The following is an 18,748-nucleotide window of genomic DNA, read 5'->3' as shown; positions in this document are numbered from 1 at the left end:
AAGAAGCAAATAAGACAGTAAACGCAACGGAGTCAAAGACAATCATTAGCGGAGTCAACAGTCAGACTTGGCTTAGGCCAGTCTAAAACCAATACACCACCATCCTTTTCCCATAGTATTGTAGAAGAAAGTTAAAGTTGAGAGCGGTGGACTGTAGTGGAAATATCAGTCGGAGTTAAGCAATCTCGTGGAAATCTGGTTGAATATTTTGGGTTAGCCACCCATTACGCCGGCTTATATTGTTAAATATTTGCACTTGAGTGCTCTGAATCATCGAAAGTTATGGCAGAAAGTAAACCCGTTTCTTATTCGGACAAAGTCAAGAAGAAGTTAAGACTTATGGAGTATGCAAGGCCAAATTGCCTAACGTTTAGAGTATCTTATGGTACCAAAAGGGAAGATCTTTGGAAAATTTTTGAAAAGATTAACTTTTCTTTAAAATTACTCGTTGGCCTAGTGGAGAAGAAAGGTGGCAATATCGATATTACCTGCAAGTCGAGAGAGCATGTTCTGGATTTACATGAAAAACTTCTTAATCTTGAAGAAATTTGGTACCTAAAGCTATATGAACCGGATAAGGTATATGTTCATATATCTTGGATTCCTACACCATTTCCTATTGAAGCCTTGAAATCATTCTTAGAAGAAAATCATGGTAAAATCATTAAACGTTTCCCAAAAAAAGATGCAAAGGCTTTGTTCAGTGGTGTTTATATTATGGAAATGGCTAAAGATGAACTGGATCAAACACCAATACCAAGCTATTTAAATATTCTTGGGGAAGAACTACTAGTCAAATACCATGGACAGTTGGCAACATGCCAGTACTGCAACAAACCAGGACACAAACACATCAACTGTCCTGCCAAAAATAACTCTGAATACCCCCCACTGGAAGAGAACAATCAGCCAAACCCCAGAAGAGGTATAGATTATTATAGAAACCCTCTCACTAGACACCAATCACCTGGCCACACTCACAATGAAGAAAACCATGAAAATTCTATAATAAACACAAACAAGGACAATACTGAAGATGGAAAGAACAATGACAGCAATGAACCTGATACAGCAACCACAAAGAAAGGGGAAGAACAACCTAGGGACTGGTTTGACATGACAGAAAACAATCTAACAGAAGTACATATGAATGAAGACAACTCAATAGAAAATAATACTGAGAGGAGGAGTGACAGGAAAAGATCCTCTCCAGATGAGGCATCGGAGGAGCCCTGCACAAAGGTTAGCCATAATGATAATACATACATAGTCAAATGTCTAACATGTAACAATGAAGAACATATCTTGGATGAGTGCAGGAAATGGCAATGTAGTAAATGCCCTGAAGATTATATAGTAATAAATACCTGTAATGACAGAATTAAACAGATAATTCCAGAAGGAAACATGCATGACTTTCCTTGTGATGTGTGTCAAAGTGAATTAAAATACCTATCTTGCTGTAAAGCACACACTCATGTATCAGAGTATGGTGAGAACTTTGTTGAATGTGCAACCTGTAATGCTTCATTGTGTGAGTGTTTATGTAAGAGCTACAACCTAATACCCCCTATTAGAACACAAGGCAAATGTGTGAACACAGAATGCAATTTGTGTGTTATACATTGTGACTGTGAAGAGGTGGTTTGTAAGGCCATAAGCCCCTCTCAATCATACTTTTGTAATTGTGGATATAAATACACATGTGAGAGTATTGAAGGGATTAAAGATTATATTTAAATAGTAATTATTGTATTCGTTTTTTCCGGATTTAGATACCTTACGTTATCGTTTATTATGTTTCTTCTACGTATTCTCTGTCTTAATTGTAATGGATTGCGAAAGCAAGACAAACGCGCCTTCGTTTATGACTTGCTACGCACCAAAAACGTTGACGTTGCCTTGTTACAAGAAACGCACTCTAGCCCGGGGGACGAAATACAGTGGACAAAAGAATGGGGTAAGCGTGCGCTGTGGAATTCAGGAAACACGCAATCAAGAGGCCTGGCTATACTAATAAATAACAAGCATATAGAGGTTAAAAGCGTAAATTTTGACAACTTTGGGAGAGTATTAGCCACGGATATTAGTGTTTTTGGCGAAAGTATGCACATTGTAAACGTTTACGCACCAGTACGCGGAAGTGGCAACGAATGCAACACGCAAGATCGGTTTTATGACGGCATATATCCTTATGTGCACAGTAAATTACCAACACTGTTGGCGGGGGATTTCAACTGCGTCGACGACCGACAAAAAGATCGCAATAACTTTATGGCGCAACAAGTTAAACGGTATGAGTCGAAGTCCCTGAAGGATTTGTGCGAAACCTACGGATTGAAAGACCTCTATAGAATATCACGACCGAACGGAAAAGAATTTACTTGGCATGGCAACGAGGCGCACTCAAGGCTGGACCGCTTTTACGGTTCAGACGAGCTCACGCACATTAATCATGTCATCGAACCTTGCGCTGTAAGTGATCACGATGCGATTCACGTTGATATCAAATTAAACATTTCCAGAAGCTACGGCAATGGCTACTGGAAAAACAATGTCACCGTTTACGAAAATGAAGACCTTACTCAAGAATTAAAAGAAAGCTGGCATGATTATAAAAGTCTGCAAGTTCTTTACAAAAAATAAACTCGATTGGTGGATTGATACAAAGTACCGAATAAAAGAACTGGTGCAGAAACACTCGAAGCGAATTCACCAAAAAAAGAATCAGCGAGAACACGAATTAAACGCAAGCCTCAATGATTTGCGCCAAGACTTAAATGAAGGCAAAAAAGTCATGACAGAGTTTCGCAAAACAAAAGCCGAACTAATTACTATCCACAAAGAAAAACGAAAGAAATTTAGAATAATTGCTCATGCAAATGAACTTGACTACCGAGATCGCCCGACAAAGTTTTTCTACCGCAAGCTGAAAGAACATCATAGAGCGACCTACATCGAGTCGCTGCGCACAAATCAAAACATTGAAGCAAACACGCCGAAAGAAAAACTAGACGTTGCGACTGATTTTTATAAAACCTTATACTCGAAACAAAAACTTGACAAACGGAGACAAAGCGCGTTCCTACAAGATATTGAACAAAAAATAGATAGAGACACCACAGAGACCTTAGATCTAGAAGTAACTAAGGACGAGATGCTTTTCGCCGTTAAATCCATGAAAAATGGTAAAACACCGGGGCTCGATGGCTTAAGCATAGAATTCTACAAAACGTTTTGGAGCCTTGTAGGCGACACGCTGATTGAAGTAGCGAAAGAGTTTTTTGCTGAATCACAACCACCCGCCGAGTTGACTCGGGGATTGATAACTCTGATATTTAAGAAAGGCGAACGGACTGATATAAAAAATTATCGACCGATAACATTACTGAATGTCGATTATAAAATATTTAGCAAAATGATGACGTTACGATTGAAAAGCTTAGTACCAAAACTTATCAATGACACGCAGTTTGCTGTGTGTGGCAGAGATATAAACGATGGAACAGCGCTGCTTAGAGACTGTATTGAATATATTAAAAACAGAAACACCGATGGATACATTGTATCTCTTGACATCTACAAAGCATTTGACTGCGTCGACCATGAATTCTTGGTTGAAATTCTGAAAAAATTCGGGTTTGGTGAAATTTTTACGAAAATGATTACAACTACGCTGATAAATAATCAAACATGTGTAATGATAAATGGGCACATAGGGGCAGATTTTCGCGTCGAACGCGGTTTACGGCAAGGAGATCCATCAAGCTTGTATTTGTTTCTGTTAGCAATGGAGCCGGCTATAACTGCTTTAAACAAGAATACAGATATACAAGGTTTACATCTACCAGCTTCAGGCGGTAAAGTTGTGAAAACTATAGCATACGCTGATGATACAACCTTGGTGCTCCAAGATGAACAATCGGTGTCACAGGCCTTTGTTGTATTAGGTGAATACCTTACAGCGACGGGAATAAAAGTGAACTTCAGTAAAGTAACGGCTTTGAAACTAGGTAAGAAGCAAAGCAACAACTCTCAGCTTCCCACGCTTTCCTGGGTCGATTCGATAAATGTTTTGAACGTTCCTTATGGTAGACCTCAGGCAATTACTGATTGGCTCGAAAACAAGGTGCGTAGCATGCGTTTGAAGGTATCGAATTTCTCAAAATTTAGATCGACGTATGATGGAAAATCGCTAATTGTAAAAACACTATTATTGCCCATTTTTGTGTATGGTTCTAGAGTGTATGATCTTGCGCTTCAGCAACGCCGAAATGTACGCAAAATTGTTGAAAATTATGTTTTTAGCACTGGTGCAAGATTAAACATTGAAACGATAAGTAAAACCAGGGAAAACGGTGGATACGACTTTATTGACATTCCATTGTATTTAGATATCTTGAAGTTAAAAGTTGTTAAGAAATATTACAACGCTCGAAAGAAAAATAACAGCATACACTTACCGCTGTATTTCCTTGAATATTACATTGGCTTTACTTTGTGTAAAATGCTGGCAATGCCTGTAAATAATTCTGTGCTGCATGCTTCACCACCCACGTCATATTATAGCAACGTAGTAGATATCCTGAAACGTTACAGCATTACCATAGATGAAATTGCTGAAAAGACAACCAAACAAATCTACAGGAGAATTGTAAACGAGAGAAATGCACAAGTACTTGTACCTATGTTCCCCATAAATATGCAAAACATGTGGACTGGCATTCACAATAAGGTACTACCAAATTATTTAAAAACTTTTGGTTACAAGATGGTATGGAATGTGCTACCCTTATGTATTAATGAGCGCATAGCACGTATACAAAAAACATCAAGATGCCCATTATGTGACCTTCATGATGAAGATGTATATCATGTGTTTTATGATTGTGTATGTATACAACCCATATGGGATTATGTAAACGTGATAATATTTAACATCAGTGGTGCTTTGATGCCGAAAGTTTCTCCACAAATGTGTATTGCCTTGGACTTGAGTTCACTAAAACAACTTTGTGTTTGCGAAACCAATTTGAATGCAACAATATTATTGTTAAGCATTTCAAGGTACTGCATATGGCTATCTAGGAACAAAGTGATTTTCGAACAAGAACCGTTTCTCTATCAAGAGGTGATAAACAGAATAAAAGAAATGTCAAAAGCGCGCAATAGCGCAGAGAAAAGTCGCCAGACAAGTGTTCACAACTCAGTAACACAAACCCTTTCGAATAGTATGTGCTCAAATTAATTTCGATTGCGACAATATCAAAAGAAGTATTTATGTACATAAGTGTATTGCATATCGAATAATGTTTTCGTGTATTGATCGTGCATTGTCGCGTTAAAACCCATGAAAGGGTTAAAAAAAAAAAAAAAAAAAAAAGAAATCCATAGGTCACTGGTTCGAATCCTGTTTGAAGGATTTTTTGTCAAGCTACATATGTTTACAGCTTCTTAATAACATAAAAGAGTATGTGAATTTCAACAATATAAAATGTTGTTTTGTTGGTCTCATGGTGTAACGGTTAGCACTCAGGACTCTGAATCCTGCGATCCGAGTTCAAATCTCAGTGAGACCTGTTCCATTTTGTTTTTTAATGAAATGTGTAACCAAACAACTCTGGGAAACTTTTTCGTTTCTAAAGCTCAACCATCGTAAGCAGAAGTTGAAACTTTTTTTTTTTAATTTGCAAATTTTGTGGTATTAAATGAATTGCATTAAAGAGGCTCTGACACTTTTAAATTCTTAGAACCTTACATTTAACCAATACTTTGAAAAGAAACTTCGATTGAGTGGCATTAAAATATGGTTTAAAAGCTTTCTGTAGATTTGCGAATGTGCCTTCGATAGCTCAATTGGTAACGTAAGCAGAAGTTGAAACTTTTTTTGAAATTTGCAAAATTTTGTGGTATTAAATGAATTGCTTTGAAGAGGCTCTGACACTTTCAAGTTCTTAGAACCTTACATTTAACCAATACTTTGAAAAAAAACTACGATTGAGTGGCATTAAAATATGATTTAAAAACAATCTGTAGTTATGCGAATGTTCCTTCGATAGCTCAGTTGGTGAAGCGGTGGACTGTAGTGGGAATATCAGTCAGAAATCCATAGGTCATTGGTTCGAATCCGGTTCGAAGGATTTTTTGTCAAGCTATATATTTTGACACCTTCGAAAAAACATAAAAGAGTATCTCAATTTCAACAATATAAAAAGTTGTCTCGTCGGTCTCATTGTGTAACGGTTAGCGCTCAGGACTTTGAATTCTGCGATCCGAGTTCAAATATCGGTGAGACCTGTTCCATTTTTGTTATTTAATAAAACGTGTAACCAAACATTTCTGGGAAACTTTTTCTTTTCTAAAGCTCAACCATCGTAAGCAGAAGTTGAAACCTTTTTTTTTCAAATTTGCAAATTTTTGTGGTATTAAATGAATTGCTTTGAAGAGGCTCTGACACTATGAAATTCTTAGAACCTTACGTTTAACCAAAATTTTTAAAAGAAACCTCGATTGAGTGGCATTAAAATATCACTTAAAAACAATCTGTATGTGTTCGCATGTGCCTTCGATAGCTCAGTTGGTAGAGCGGTGGACTGTAGTGGGAATATCAGTCAGAAATCCATAGGTCACTGGTTCGAATCCGGTACGAAGGATTTCTTGTCAAGCTACATATTTTGACAGCTTCTTAATAACATAAAAGAGTATGTCAATTTCAACAATATAAAAGATTGTCTCGTCGGTCTCATGGTGTAACGGTTAGCACTCAGGACTTTGAATCCTGCGATCCGAGTTCAAATCTCGGTGAGACCTGTTTCTTTTTGTTATTTAATAAAATGTGTAATCAAACAAACTCTGGGAAACTTTTTCGTTTCTAAAGCTCAACCATCGTAAGCAGAAGTTGAAACCTTTTTTTTGAAATTTGCAAAATTTTGTGGTGTTAAATGAATTGCTTTAAAGAAGCTCTGACACTTTTAAATTCTTATAACCTTACATTTAACCAAAACTTTGAAAAAAAACTTCGATTGATTGGCATTTTATATATCATGTAAAAGCTTTCTGTAGGTTTGCGAATGTGCCTTCGATAGCTCAGTTGGTAGAGCGGTGGACTGTAATGGAAATATCAGTAAGAAATCCATAGGTCACTGGTTCGAATCCTGTTTGAAGGATTTTTTGTCAAGCTACATATGTTGACAGCTTCTTAATAACATAAAAGAGTATGTGAATTTCAACAATATAAAATGTTGTTTTGTCGGTCTCATGGTGTAACGGTTAGCACTCAGGACTCTGAATCCTGCGATCCGAGTTCAAATCTCGGTGAGACCTGTTCCTTTTTGTTATTTAATGAAATGTGTAACCAAACAACTCTGGGACACTTTTTCATTTCTAAAACTCAACCATCGTAAGCAGAAGTTGAAAGCTTTTTTGAAATTTGCAAAATTTTGTGGTATTAAATAAATTGCTTTAAAGAGGCTCTGATAATATTAAATTCTTAGAACCTTACATTTAACCAAAACTTTGAAAAGAAACTTGAATTGAGTGGCATTACTATATCGTTTAAAATGTTTCTGTAGATTTGCGAATGTGCCTTCGATAGCTCAGTTGGTAGAGCGGTGGACTGTAGTGGAAATATCAGTCAGAAATCCATAGGTCACTGGTTCGAATCCGGTTCGAAGACTGTATAACAAGCTACATATTTTGACAGCTTCTTAATAACATAAAAGAGTATCTTAATTTCAACAATATAAAATGTTGTCTCGTCGGTCTCATGGTGTAACGGTTAGCACTCAGGACTCTGAATTCTGCGATCCGAGCTCAAATCTCGGTGAGACCTGTTCCATTTTGTTTTTTAATAAAATGTGTAACCAAACAACTCTGGGAAACTTTTTCGTTTCTAAAACTCAACCATCGTAAGCAGAAGTTGAAACCTTTTTTTTCAAATTTGCAAATTTTGTGGTATTAAATGAATTGCTTTGAAGAGGCCCTGACACTTTTAAATTCTCAGAACCTTACATTTAACTAAAACTTTGAAAAGAAACATCGACTGAGTGGCATTAATATATGATGTAATAGCTTTCTTTAGGTATGCGAATGTACCTTCGATAGCTCAGTTGGTAGAGCGGTGGACTATATTGGAAATATAAGTCAGAAATCCATAGGTCACTGGTTCGAATCCGGTTCGAAGAATTTTTTGTCAAGCTACATATGTTGACAGCTTCTAAATAACATAAAACAGTATCTCAAATTGTACTATATAAAAGGTTGTCTTGTCGGTCTCGTGGTGTAACGGTTAGCACTCAGGACTCTGAATCCTGCCTTTCGAGTTCAAATGTCGGTGAGACCTGTTCCTTTTTGTTATTTAATGAAATGTGTAACCAAACAACTCTGGGAAACTTTTTCGTTTCTAAAACTAAACCATCGTAAGCAGAAGTTGAAACCTTTTTTGAAATTTGCAAATTTTGTGGTATTAAATGAATTGCTTTGAAGAGGCTCTGACAATATTAAATTCTTAGAACCTTGCATTTAATAAATACTTTGAAAAGAAACTTCGATTGAGTGGCATAAAAATATGATTTAAAAACAATCTATAGTTATGCGAATGTGCCTTCGATAGCTCAGTTGGTAGAGCGGTGGACTGTAGTGGAAATATCAGTCAGAAATCCATAGTTTACTGGTTCGAATCCGGTTCGAAGGATGTAAAAGAAGCTACATACTTTGACAGCTTCTTAATAACATAAAAGAGTAACTCAATTTCAACAATATAAATTGTTGTCTCGTCGGTCTCATGGTGTAACGGTTAGCACTCAGGACTCTGAATCCTGCGATCCGAGTTCAAGTCTCGGTGAGACCTGTTCCATTTTGTTTTTTAATGAAATGTGTAACCAAACAACTCTGGGAAACTTTTTCGTTTCTAAAGCTCAACCATCGTAAGCAGAAGTTGAAAGCTTTTTTGAAATTTGCAAAATTTTGTGGTATTAAATAAATTGCTTTAAAGAGGGTCTGACAATATTAAATTCTTAGAACATTACATTTAACCAATACTTTGAAAAGAAGCCTCGATTGATTGGCATTAATATATGATGTAAAAGCTTTCTGTAGGTTTGCGAATGTGCCTTCGATAGCTCTGTTTGTAGAGCGGTGGACTGTAGTGGAAATATCAGTCAGAAATCCATAGGTCAATGGTTCTAATCCGGTTCGAAGGATATACAATATAACAAGCTATGTATTTTGACAGCTTCTGAATAACATAAAAGAATATGTGAATTTCAACAATATAAAATGTTGTTATGTCGGTCTCATGGTGTAACGGTTAGCACTCAGGACTCTGAATCCTGCGATCCGAGTTCAAATCTCAGTGAGACCTGTTTTTTTTTGTTATTTAATTAAATGTGTAACCAAACAATTCTGGGAAACTTTTTCGTTTCTAAAACTCAACCATCGTAAGCAGAAGTTGAAACCTTTTTTTTTTAATTTGCAAATTTTGTGGTATTAAATGAATTGCATTAAAGAGACTCTGACACGTTTAAATTCTTATAACCTTACATTTAACCAATAATTTGAAAAGAAACTTCGATTGAGTGGCTTTAAAATATCGTTAAAAAGCTTTCTGTAGATTTGCGAATGTGCCTTCGATAGCTCAGTTGGTAGAGCGGTGGACTGTAGTGGAAATATCAGTCAGAAGTCCATAGGTCACTGGTTCGAATCCGGTTCGAAGGATTTTATGTCAAGCTACATATGTTGACAGCTTCTAAATAACATAAAACAGTATCTCAAATTGTACTATATAAAATGTTGTCTCGTCGGTCTCATGGTGTAACGGTTAGCACTCAGGACTCTGAATCCTGCGATCCGAGTTCAAATCTCGGTGAGACCTGTTCCTTTTTGTTATTTAATGAAATGTGTAACCAAACAAACTCTGTGAATCTTTTTCGTTTCTAAAACTCAACCATCGTAAGCAGAAGTTAAAACCATTTTTGAAATTTGCAATATTTTTTGGTATTAAATGAATTGCTTTGAAGAAGCCCTGACACTTTTAAATTCCCAGAACTTTACATTTAACCAAAAAATGGAAAAGAAACTTCGATTGAATGGCATTAAAATATGGTTTAAAAGCTTTCTGTAGATTTTCGAATGTGCCTTCGATAGCTCAGTTGGTAGAGCGGTGGACTATAGTGGAAATATCAGTAAGAAATCCATAGGTCACTGGTTCGAATCCGGTTTGAAGGATGTACAGAATAACAAGCTACAGATGTTGGCAGCTTGTAAATAACATAAAACAGTATCTCAAATTGTACTATATAAAATGTTGTCTCGTCGTTCTCATGGTGTAACGGTTAGCACTCAGGACTCTGAATCCTGCGATCCGAGTTCAAATCTCGGTGAGACCTGTTCCTTTTTGTTATTTAATGAAATGTGTAACCAAACAACTCTGGGAAACTTTTTCGTTTCTAAAACTCAACCATCGTAAGCAGAAGTTGAAACCTTTTTTGAAATTTGCAAAATTTTGTTGTATTAAATGAATTGCTTTGAAGAAGCCCTGACACTTTTAAATTCTTAAAACCTTACATTTAACCAATACTTTGAAAAGAAACTTCGATTGAGTGGCATTAAAATATGATTTAAAAACAATCTGTAGTTATGCGAATGTGCCTTCGATAGCTCAGTTGGTAGAGCGGTGGACTGTAGTGGGAATATCAGTCAGAAATCCATAGGTCACTGGTTCGAATCCGGTTCAAAGGATTTTTTGTCAAGCTACATATTTTGATAGCTTCTAAATAACATAAAAGAGTATGTCAATTTCAACAATATAAAAAGTTGTCTCGTCGGTCTCATTGTGTAACGGTTAGCACTCAGGACTTTGAATCCTGCGATCCGAGTTCAAATCTCGGTTAGACCTTTTTCTTTTTGTTATTTAATAAAATGTGTAACCAAACAGTTCTGGGAAACATTTTCGTTTCTAAAGCTCAACCATCGTAAGCAGAAGTTGAAATTTTTTTTCAAATTTGCAAATTTTGTGGTATAAAATGAATTGCTTTGAAGTGGCTCTGACACTTTTAAATTCTTAAAACCTTACATTTAACCAATACTTTGAAAAGAAACTTCGATTGATTGGCATTAATATATAATGTAAAAGCTTTCTGTAGGTTTGCGAATGTGCCTTCGATAGCTCAGTTGGTAGAGCGGTGGACTGTAGTGGGAATATCAGTCAGAAATCCATAGGTCACTGGTTCAAATCCGGTTCGAAGGATTTACGGTATAACAAGCTATATATAATGACAGCTTCTAAATAACATAAAAGAGTATGTCAATTTCAACAATATAAAACGTTGTTTTGTCGGTCCCATGGTGTAACGGTTAGCACTCAGGACTCTGAATCCTGCGATCCGAGTTCAAATCTCAGTGTGACATGTTCAATTTTGTTTTTTAATGAAATGTGTAACCAAACAACTCTGGGAAACTTTTTCGTTTCTAAAACTCAACCATCGTAAGCAGAAGTTGAAACCTTTTTTGAAATTTGCAAAATTTTGTGGTATTAAATAAATTGCTTTAAAGAGGGTCTGACAATATTAAATTCTTAGAACATTACATTTAACCAAAACTTTGAAAAGAAACTTCGATTGATTGGCATTAATATATGATGTAAAAGCTTTCTGTAGGTTTGCGAATGTGCCTTCGATAGCTCTGTTTGTAGAGCGGTGGACTGTAGTGGAAATATCAGTCGCAAATCCATAGGTCAATGGTTCGAATCCGGTTCGAAGGATATACAATATAACAAGCTATATATTTTGACAGCTTCTGAATAACATAAAACAGTATGTTAATTTCAACAATATAAAATGTTGTTTTGTCGGTCTCATGGTGTAACGGTTAGCACTCAGGACTCTGAATCCTGCGATCCGAGTTCAAATCTCAGTGAGACCTGTTCCATTTTGTTATTTAATGAAATGTGTAAATAAACAAACTCTGGGAAACTTTTTCGTTTCTAAAACTCAACCATCGTAAGCAGAAGTTAAAACCATTTTTGAAATTTGCCAAATTTTTTGGTATTAAATGAATTACTTTGAAGAAGCCCTGACACTTTTAAATTCCCAGAACCTTACATTTAACCAAAAAATTGAAAAGAAACTTCGATTGAATGGCATTAAAATATGGTTTAAAAGCTTTCTGTAGAGTTTCGAATGTGCCTTCGATAGCTCAGTTGGTAGAGCGGTGGACTATAGTGGAAATATCAGTAAGAAATCCATAGGTCACTGGTTCGAATCCGGTTCGAAAGATGTACAGAATAACAAGCTACATATGTTGACAGCTTGTAAATAACATAAAACAGTATCTGAAATTGTACTATATAAAATGTTGTCTCGTCGTTCTCATGGTGTAACGGTTAGCACTCAGGACTCTGAATCCTGCGATCCGAGTTCAAATCTCAGTGAGACTTGTTTCTTTTTGTTATTTAATAAAATGTGTAACCAAACAATTCTGGGAAACTTTTTCGTTTCTAAAGCTCAACCATCGTAAGCAGAAGTTGAAACTTTTTTTTTTAATTTGCAAATTTTGTGGTATTAAATGAATTGCATTAAAGAGACTCTGACACTTTTAAATTCTTATAACCTTACATTTAACCAATACTTTGAAAAGAAACTTCGATTGAGTGGCATTAAAATATGGTTTAAAAGCTTTCTGTAGATTTTCGAATGTGCCTTCGATAGCTCAGTTGGTAGAGCGGTGGACTATAGTGGAAATATCAGTAAGAAATCCATAGGTCACTGGTTCGAATCCGGTTCGAAGGATGTACAGAATAACAAGCTACATATGTTGACAGCTTGTAAATAACATAAAACAGTATCTCAAATTGTACTATATAAAATGTTGTCTCGTCGTTCTCATGGTGTAACGGTTAGCACTCAGGACTCTGAATCCTGCGATCCGAGTTCAAATCTCAGTGTGACATGTTCCATTTTGTTTTTTAATGAAATGTGTAACCAAACAACTCTGGGAAACTTTTTCGTTTCTAAAACTCAACCATCGTAAGCAGAAGTTGAAACCTTTTTTGAAATTTGCAAAATTTTGTGGTATTAAATAAATTGCTTTAAAGAGGCTCTGACAATATTAAATTCTTAGAACCTTACATTTAACCAATATTTTGAAAAGAAACTTCGATTGAGTGGCATTAAAATAGCAGTTAAAAACAATCTGTAGTTATTCGCATGTGCCTTCGATAGCTCAGTCGGTAGAGCGGTGGACTGTAGTGGGAATATCAGTCAGAAATCCATAGGTAACTGGTTCGAATCCGGTTCGAAGGATATACAATATAACAAGCTATATATTTTGACAGCTTCTAAATAACATAAAAGAATATGTCAATTTCAACAATATAGAAGGTTGTCTCGTCGGTCTCATGGTGTAACGGTTAGCACTCAGGACTTTGAATCCTGCGTTCCGAGTTCAAATCTCGGTGAGACCTGTTTCTTTTTGTTATTTAATAAAATGTGTAACCAAACAATTCTGGGAAACTTTTTCGTTTCTAAAGCTCAACCATCGTAAGCAGAAGTTGAAACCTTTTTTTTTAATTTGCAAATTTTGTGGTATTAAATGAATTGCATTAAAGAGACTCTGACACTTTTAAATTCTTATAACCTTACATTTAACCAATACTTTGAAAAGAAACTTCGACTGAGTGGCATTAATATATGATGTAATAGCTTTCTTTAGGTATGCGAATGTACCTTCGATAGCTCAGTTGGTAGAGCGGTGGACTGTAGTGGAAAGATCAGTCAGAAATCCATAGGTCACTGGTTCGAATCCGGTTCGAAGGATTTTTTGTCAAGCTACATATTTTGACAGCTTCTAAATAACATAAAAGAGTATCTCAATTTCAACAATATAAAAAGTTGTCTCGTCGGTCTCATTGTGTAACGGTTAGCACTCAGGACTTTGAATCCTGCGATCCGAGTTCAAATCTCGGTGAGACCTTTTTCTTTTTGTTATTTAATAAAATGTGTAACCAAACAATTCTGGGAAACATTTTCGTTTCTAAAGCTCAACCATCGTAAGCAGAAGTTGAAATTTTTTTTGAAATTTGCAAATTTTGTGGTATTAAATGAATTGCTTTGAAGAGGCTCTGACAATTTCAAATTCTTAAAACCTTACATTTAACCAATACTTTGAAAATAAACTTCGATTGATTGGCATTAATATATACTGTAAAAGCTTTCTGTAGGTTTGCAAATGTGCCTTCGATAGCTCAGTTGGTAGAGCGGTGGACTGTATTGGGAATATCAGTCAGAAATCCATAGGTCACTGGTTCGAATCCGGTTCGAAGGATATACGGTATAACAAGCTATATATTTTGACAGCTTCTAAATAACATAAAAGAGTATGTTAATTTCAACAATATAAAAGGTTGTTTTGGCGGTCTCATGGTGTAACGGTTAGCACTCAGGACTCTGAATCCTGCGATCCGAGTTCAAATCTCGGTGTGACATGTTCCATTTTGTTTTTTAATGAAATGTGTAACCAAACAATTATGGGAAACTTTTTCGTTTCTAAAACTCAACCATCGTAAGCAGAATTTGAAACCTTTTTTGTAATTTGCAAAATTTTGTGGTATTAAATAAATTGCTTTAAAGAGGGTCTGACAACATTAAATTCTTAGAACCTTACATTTAACCAAAACTTTGAAAAGAAACTTCGATTTATTGGCATTAATATATGATGTAAAAGCTTTCTGTAGATTTGCGAATGTGCCTTCGATAGCTCAGTTGGTAGAGCGGTGGACTGTAGTGGAAATATCAGTCGGAAATCCATAGGTCACTGGTTCGAATCCGGTTCGAAGGATATACAATATAACAAGCTATATATTTTGACAGCTTCTAAATAACATAAAAGAGTATTTCAATTTCAACAATATAAAAGGTTGTCTTGTCGGTCTCATGGTGTAACGGTTAGCACTCAGGACTTTGAATCCTGCGATCCGAGTTCAAATCTCGGTGAGACCTGTTTCTTTTTGTTATTTAATAAAATGTGTAACCAAACAACTCTGGGAACTTTTTCGTTTCTAAAGCTCAACCATCGTAAGCAGAAGTTGAAACCTTTTTTTTGAAATTTGCAAAATTTTGTGGTATTAAATGAATTGTTTAAAGAGGCTCTGACACTTTTAAATTCTTAGAACCTTACATTTAACCAAAACTTTGAAAAGAAACTTCGATTGATTGGCATTAATATATGATGTAAAAGCTTTCTGTAGGTTTGCGAATGTGCCTTCGATAGCTCAGTTGGTAGAGCGGTGGACTGTATTGGAAATATCAGTAAAAAATCCATAGGTCACTGGTTCTAATCCGGTTTGAAGGATTTTTTGTCAAGCTACATATTTTGACAGCTTCTTAATAACATAAAAGAGTATGTGAATTTCAACAATATAAAATGTTGTTTTGTCGGTCTCATGGTGTAACGGTTAGCACTCAGGCCTCTGAATCCTGCGATCCGAGTTCAAATCTCAGTGTGACATGTTCCATTTTGTTTTTTAATGAAATGTGTAACCAAACAACTCTGGGAAACTTTTTCGTTTCTAAAACTCAACCATCGTAAGCAGAAGTTGAAACTTTTTTTGAAATTTGCAAAATTTTGTGGTATTAAATAAATTGCTTTAAAGAGGGTCTGACAAATATTAAATTCTTAGAACATTACATTTAACCAAAACTTTGAAAAGAAACTTCGATTGATTGGCATTAATATATGATGTAAAAGCTTTCTGTAGGTTTGCGAATGTGCCTTCGATAGCTCTGTTTGTAGAGCGGTGGACTGTAGTGGAAATATCAGTCGGAAATCCATAGGTCACTGGTTCGAATCCGGTTCGAAGGATATACAATATAACAAGCTATATATTTTGACAGCTTCTAAATAACATAAAAGAGTATGTCAATTTCAACAATATAAAAGGTTGTCTTGTCGGTCTCATGGTGTAACGGTTAGCACTCAGGACTTTGAATCCTGCGCTCCGAGTTCAAATCTCGGTGAGACCTGTTTCTTTTTGTTATTTAATGAAATGGGTAATCAAACAAACTCTGGGAAACTTTTTCGTTTCTAAAGCTCAACCATCGTAAGCAGAAGTTGAAACCTTTTTTTTGAAATTTGCAAAATTTTGTGGTATTAAATGAATTGCTTTAAAGAGGCTCTGACACTTTTAAATTCTTAGAACCTTACATTTAACCAAAACTTTGAAAAGAAGCTTTGATTGATTGGCATTAATATATGATGTAAAAGCTTTCTGTAGGTTTGCGAATGTGCCTTCGATAGCTCAGTTGGTAGAGCGGTGGACTGTATTGGAAATATCAGTAAGAAATCCATAGGTCACTGGTTCGAATCCGGTTTAAAGGATTTTTTGTCAAGCTACATATTTTGACAGCTTCTTAATAACATAAAAGAGTATGTGAATTTCAACAATATAAAATGTTGTTTTGTCGGTCTCATGGTGTAACGGTTAGCACTCATGATTCTGAATCCTGCGATCCGAGTTCAAATCTCGGTGAGACCTGTTTCTTTTTGTTATTTAATAAAATGTGTAACCAAACAATTATGGGAAACTTTTTCGTTTCTAAAACTCAACCATCGTAAGCAGAAGTTGAAACCTTTTTTGAAATTTGCAAAATTTTGTGGTATTAAATAAATTGCTTTAAAGAGGGTCTGACAATATTAAATTCTTAGAACATTACATTTAACCAAAACTTTGAAAAGAAACTTCGATTGATTGGCATTAATATATGATGTAAAAGCTTTCTGTAGGTTTGCGAATGTGCCTTCGATAGCTCTGTTTGTAGAGCGGTGGACTGTAGTGGAAATATCAGTCGCAAATCCATAGGTCAATGGTTCGAATCCGGTTCGAAGGATATACAATATAACAAGCTATATATTTTGACAGCTTCTGAATAACATAAAACAGTATGTTAATTTCAACAATATAAAATGTTGTTTTGTCGGTCTCATGGTGTAACGGTTAGCACTCAGGACTCTGAATCCTGCGATCCGAGTTCAAATCTCAGTGAGACCTGTTCCTTTTTGTTATTTAATGAAATGTGTAAATAAACAAACTCTGGGAAACTTTTTCGTTTCTAAAACTCAACCATCGTAAGCAGAAGTTAAAACCATTTTTGAAATTTGCCAAATTTTTTGGTATTAAATGAATTACTTTGAAGAAGCCCTGACACTTTTAAATTCCCAGAACCTTACATTTAACCAAAAAATTGAAAAGAAACTTCGATTGAATGGCATTAAAATATGGTTTAAAAGCTTTCTGTAGAGTTTCGAATGTGCCTTCGATAGCTCAGTTGGTAGAGCGGTGGACTATAGTGGAAATATCAGTAAGAAATCCATAGGTCACTGGTTCGAATCCGGTTCGAAAGATGTACAGAATAACAAGCTACATATGTTGACAGCTTGTAAATAACATAAAACAGTATCTGAAATTGTACTATATAAAATGTTGTCTCGTCGTTCTCATGGTGTAACGGTTAGCACTCAGGACTCTGAATCCTGCGATCCGAGTTCAAATCTCAGTGAGACTTGTTTCTTTTTGTTATTTAATAAAATGTGTAACCAAACAATTCTGGGAAACTTTTTCGTTTCTAAAGCTCAACCATCGTAAGCAGAAGTTGAAACTTTTTTTTTTAATTTGCAAATTTTGTGGTATTAAATGAATTGCATTAAAGAGACTCTGACACTTTTAAATTCTTATAACCTTACATTTAACCAATACTTTGAAAAGAAACTTCGATTGAGTGGCATTAAAATATGGTTTAAAAGCTTTCTGTAGATTTTCGAATGTGCCTTCGATAGCTCAGTTGGTAGAGCGGTGGACTATAGTGGAAATATCAGTAAGAAATCCATAGGTCACTGGTTCGAATCCGGTTCGAAGGATGTACAGAATAACAAGCTACATATGTTGACAGCTTGTAAATAACATAAAACAGTATCTCAAATTGTACTATATAAAATGTTGTCTCGTCGTTCTCATGGTGTAACGGTTAGCACTCAGGACTCTGAATCCTGCGATCCGAGTTCAAATCTCAGTGTGACATGTTCCATTTTGTTTTTTAATGAAATGTGTAACCAAACAACTCTGGGAAACTTTTTCGTTTCTAAAACTCAACCATCGTAAGCAGAAGTTGAAACCTTTTTTGAAATTTGCAAAATTTTGTGGTATTAAATAAATTGCTTTAAAGAGGCTCTGACAATATTAAATTCTTAGAACCTTACATTTAACCAATATTTTGAAAAGAAACTTCGATTGAGTGGCATTAAAATAGCAGTTAAAAACAATCTGTAGTTATTCGCATGTGCCTTCGATAGCTCAGTCGGTAGAGCGGTGGACTGTAGTGGGAATATCAGTCAGAAATCCATAGGTAACTGGTTCGAATCCGGTTCGAAGGATATACAATATAACAAGCTATATATTTTGACAGCTTCTAAATAACATAAAAGAATATGTCAATTTCAACAATATAGAAGGTTGTCTCGTCGGTCTCATGGTGTAACGGTTAGCACTCAGGACTTTGAATCCTGCGATCCGAGTTCAAATCTCGGTGAGACCTGTTTCTTTTTGTTATTTAATAAAATGTGTAACCAAACAATTCTGGGAAACTTTTTCGTTTCTAAAGCTCAACCATCGTAAGCAGAAGTTGAAACCTTTTTTTTTAATTTGCAAATTTTGTGGTATTAAATGAATTGCATTAAAGAGACTCTGACACTTTTAAATTCT

General features: G+C 35.5%; 1 protein-coding gene and 33 non-coding genes across 34 annotated transcripts; all 34 read left to right on the top strand.

The window, feature by feature from the left end:
• Positions 1–178: 178 nt before the first annotated feature.
• Positions 179–2,271, top strand: LOC143462719 (uncharacterized). Its single transcript, XM_076960971.1, has one exon. The coding sequence runs from the start codon at positions 283–285 to the stop codon at positions 1,738–1,740; it is 1,458 nt and encodes a 485-aa protein (XP_076817086.1). The 5' UTR covers positions 179–282; the 3' UTR covers positions 1,741–2,271.
• A 3,236-nt stretch (positions 2,272–5,507) lies between these two features.
• On the top strand, positions 5,508–5,579 carry Trnaq-cug (transfer RNA glutamine (anticodon CUG)). Its single transcript has one exon. It is a non-coding gene; the product is annotated as a tRNA-Gln (tRNA).
• A 983-nt stretch (positions 5,580–6,562) lies between these two features.
• Positions 6,563–6,653, top strand: Trnay-gua (transfer RNA tyrosine (anticodon GUA)). Its single transcript is given in 2 exon segments — positions 6,563–6,599; positions 6,618–6,653. It is a non-coding gene; the product is annotated as a tRNA-Tyr (tRNA).
• Positions 6,654–6,738: 85 nt separating this feature from the next.
• On the top strand, positions 6,739–6,810 carry Trnaq-uug (transfer RNA glutamine (anticodon UUG)). Its single transcript has one exon. It is a non-coding gene; the product is annotated as a tRNA-Gln (tRNA).
• A 265-nt stretch (positions 6,811–7,075) lies between these two features.
• On the top strand, positions 7,076–7,166 carry Trnay-gua (transfer RNA tyrosine (anticodon GUA)). The gene is given in 2 exon segments: positions 7,076–7,112; positions 7,131–7,166. It is a non-coding gene; the product is annotated as a tRNA-Tyr (tRNA).
• An 85-nt stretch (positions 7,167–7,251) lies between these two features.
• Trnaq-cug (transfer RNA glutamine (anticodon CUG)) lies at positions 7,252–7,323 on the top strand. The gene has a single exon. It is a non-coding gene; the product is annotated as a tRNA-Gln (tRNA).
• Positions 7,324–7,584: 261 nt separating this feature from the next.
• On the top strand, positions 7,585–7,675 carry Trnay-gua (transfer RNA tyrosine (anticodon GUA)). Its single transcript is given in 2 exon segments — positions 7,585–7,621; positions 7,640–7,675. It is a non-coding gene; the product is annotated as a tRNA-Tyr (tRNA).
• Positions 7,676–8,093: 418 nt separating this feature from the next.
• On the top strand, positions 8,094–8,184 carry Trnay-aua (transfer RNA tyrosine (anticodon AUA)). The gene is given in 2 exon segments: positions 8,094–8,130; positions 8,149–8,184. It is a non-coding gene; the product is annotated as a tRNA-Tyr (tRNA).
• A 417-nt stretch (positions 8,185–8,601) lies between these two features.
• Trnay-gua (transfer RNA tyrosine (anticodon GUA)) lies at positions 8,602–8,692 on the top strand. Its single transcript is given in 2 exon segments — positions 8,602–8,638; positions 8,657–8,692. It is a non-coding gene; the product is annotated as a tRNA-Tyr (tRNA).
• Positions 8,693–8,776: 84 nt separating this feature from the next.
• Positions 8,777–8,848, top strand: Trnaq-cug (transfer RNA glutamine (anticodon CUG)). Its single transcript has one exon. It is a non-coding gene; the product is annotated as a tRNA-Gln (tRNA).
• A 441-nt stretch (positions 8,849–9,289) lies between these two features.
• Trnaq-cug (transfer RNA glutamine (anticodon CUG)) lies at positions 9,290–9,361 on the top strand. Its single transcript has one exon. It is a non-coding gene; the product is annotated as a tRNA-Gln (tRNA).
• A 262-nt stretch (positions 9,362–9,623) lies between these two features.
• Trnay-gua (transfer RNA tyrosine (anticodon GUA)) lies at positions 9,624–9,714 on the top strand. The gene is given in 2 exon segments: positions 9,624–9,660; positions 9,679–9,714. It is a non-coding gene; the product is annotated as a tRNA-Tyr (tRNA).
• An 85-nt stretch (positions 9,715–9,799) lies between these two features.
• On the top strand, positions 9,800–9,871 carry Trnaq-cug (transfer RNA glutamine (anticodon CUG)). Its single transcript has one exon. It is a non-coding gene; the product is annotated as a tRNA-Gln (tRNA).
• A 262-nt stretch (positions 9,872–10,133) lies between these two features.
• On the top strand, positions 10,134–10,224 carry Trnay-aua (transfer RNA tyrosine (anticodon AUA)). The gene is given in 2 exon segments: positions 10,134–10,170; positions 10,189–10,224. It is a non-coding gene; the product is annotated as a tRNA-Tyr (tRNA).
• An 89-nt stretch (positions 10,225–10,313) lies between these two features.
• On the top strand, positions 10,314–10,385 carry Trnaq-cug (transfer RNA glutamine (anticodon CUG)). Its single transcript has one exon. It is a non-coding gene; the product is annotated as a tRNA-Gln (tRNA).
• A 261-nt stretch (positions 10,386–10,646) lies between these two features.
• On the top strand, positions 10,647–10,737 carry Trnay-gua (transfer RNA tyrosine (anticodon GUA)). Its single transcript is given in 2 exon segments — positions 10,647–10,683; positions 10,702–10,737. It is a non-coding gene; the product is annotated as a tRNA-Tyr (tRNA).
• Positions 10,738–11,154: 417 nt separating this feature from the next.
• Trnay-gua (transfer RNA tyrosine (anticodon GUA)) lies at positions 11,155–11,245 on the top strand. The gene is given in 2 exon segments: positions 11,155–11,191; positions 11,210–11,245. It is a non-coding gene; the product is annotated as a tRNA-Tyr (tRNA).
• Positions 11,246–11,847: 602 nt separating this feature from the next.
• On the top strand, positions 11,848–11,919 carry Trnaq-cug (transfer RNA glutamine (anticodon CUG)). The gene has a single exon. It is a non-coding gene; the product is annotated as a tRNA-Gln (tRNA).
• Positions 11,920–12,181: 262 nt separating this feature from the next.
• Trnay-aua (transfer RNA tyrosine (anticodon AUA)) lies at positions 12,182–12,272 on the top strand. Its single transcript is given in 2 exon segments — positions 12,182–12,218; positions 12,237–12,272. It is a non-coding gene; the product is annotated as a tRNA-Tyr (tRNA).
• A 422-nt stretch (positions 12,273–12,694) lies between these two features.
• Trnay-aua (transfer RNA tyrosine (anticodon AUA)) lies at positions 12,695–12,785 on the top strand. The gene is given in 2 exon segments: positions 12,695–12,731; positions 12,750–12,785. It is a non-coding gene; the product is annotated as a tRNA-Tyr (tRNA).
• A 422-nt stretch (positions 12,786–13,207) lies between these two features.
• Positions 13,208–13,298, top strand: Trnay-gua (transfer RNA tyrosine (anticodon GUA)). The gene is given in 2 exon segments: positions 13,208–13,244; positions 13,263–13,298. It is a non-coding gene; the product is annotated as a tRNA-Tyr (tRNA).
• Positions 13,299–13,387: 89 nt separating this feature from the next.
• On the top strand, positions 13,388–13,459 carry Trnaq-uug (transfer RNA glutamine (anticodon UUG)). The gene has a single exon. It is a non-coding gene; the product is annotated as a tRNA-Gln (tRNA).
• Positions 13,460–13,720: 261 nt separating this feature from the next.
• Trnay-gua (transfer RNA tyrosine (anticodon GUA)) lies at positions 13,721–13,811 on the top strand. The gene is given in 2 exon segments: positions 13,721–13,757; positions 13,776–13,811. It is a non-coding gene; the product is annotated as a tRNA-Tyr (tRNA).
• Positions 13,812–13,896: 85 nt separating this feature from the next.
• Trnaq-uug (transfer RNA glutamine (anticodon UUG)) lies at positions 13,897–13,968 on the top strand. The gene has a single exon. It is a non-coding gene; the product is annotated as a tRNA-Gln (tRNA).
• Positions 13,969–14,228: 260 nt separating this feature from the next.
• Positions 14,229–14,319, top strand: Trnay-gua (transfer RNA tyrosine (anticodon GUA)). The gene is given in 2 exon segments: positions 14,229–14,265; positions 14,284–14,319. It is a non-coding gene; the product is annotated as a tRNA-Tyr (tRNA).
• A 422-nt stretch (positions 14,320–14,741) lies between these two features.
• On the top strand, positions 14,742–14,832 carry Trnay-gua (transfer RNA tyrosine (anticodon GUA)). The gene is given in 2 exon segments: positions 14,742–14,778; positions 14,797–14,832. It is a non-coding gene; the product is annotated as a tRNA-Tyr (tRNA).
• An 89-nt stretch (positions 14,833–14,921) lies between these two features.
• Positions 14,922–14,993, top strand: Trnaq-uug (transfer RNA glutamine (anticodon UUG)). Its single transcript has one exon. It is a non-coding gene; the product is annotated as a tRNA-Gln (tRNA).
• Positions 14,994–15,944: 951 nt separating this feature from the next.
• Trnaq-uug (transfer RNA glutamine (anticodon UUG)) lies at positions 15,945–16,016 on the top strand. Its single transcript has one exon. It is a non-coding gene; the product is annotated as a tRNA-Gln (tRNA).
• A 440-nt stretch (positions 16,017–16,456) lies between these two features.
• On the top strand, positions 16,457–16,528 carry Trnaq-cug (transfer RNA glutamine (anticodon CUG)). The gene has a single exon. It is a non-coding gene; the product is annotated as a tRNA-Gln (tRNA).
• A 441-nt stretch (positions 16,529–16,969) lies between these two features.
• On the top strand, positions 16,970–17,041 carry Trnaq-cug (transfer RNA glutamine (anticodon CUG)). The gene has a single exon. It is a non-coding gene; the product is annotated as a tRNA-Gln (tRNA).
• Positions 17,042–17,303: 262 nt separating this feature from the next.
• Trnay-aua (transfer RNA tyrosine (anticodon AUA)) lies at positions 17,304–17,394 on the top strand. The gene is given in 2 exon segments: positions 17,304–17,340; positions 17,359–17,394. It is a non-coding gene; the product is annotated as a tRNA-Tyr (tRNA).
• Positions 17,395–17,816: 422 nt separating this feature from the next.
• Trnay-aua (transfer RNA tyrosine (anticodon AUA)) lies at positions 17,817–17,907 on the top strand. The gene is given in 2 exon segments: positions 17,817–17,853; positions 17,872–17,907. It is a non-coding gene; the product is annotated as a tRNA-Tyr (tRNA).
• Positions 17,908–18,329: 422 nt separating this feature from the next.
• On the top strand, positions 18,330–18,420 carry Trnay-gua (transfer RNA tyrosine (anticodon GUA)). Its single transcript is given in 2 exon segments — positions 18,330–18,366; positions 18,385–18,420. It is a non-coding gene; the product is annotated as a tRNA-Tyr (tRNA).
• Positions 18,421–18,509: 89 nt separating this feature from the next.
• Positions 18,510–18,581, top strand: Trnaq-uug (transfer RNA glutamine (anticodon UUG)). The gene has a single exon. It is a non-coding gene; the product is annotated as a tRNA-Gln (tRNA).
• The last annotated feature ends 167 nt before the right edge of the window (positions 18,582–18,748 follow it).

Source organism: Clavelina lepadiformis, chromosome 6 (genome assembly GCF_947623445.1).
Source record: "Clavelina lepadiformis chromosome 6, kaClaLepa1.1, whole genome shotgun sequence".
NCBI classification, from domain to species: Eukaryota; Metazoa; Chordata; class Ascidiacea; order Aplousobranchia; family Clavelinidae; genus Clavelina; species Clavelina lepadiformis.
This window is presented reverse-complemented; position numbering and strand designations above follow the sequence as displayed.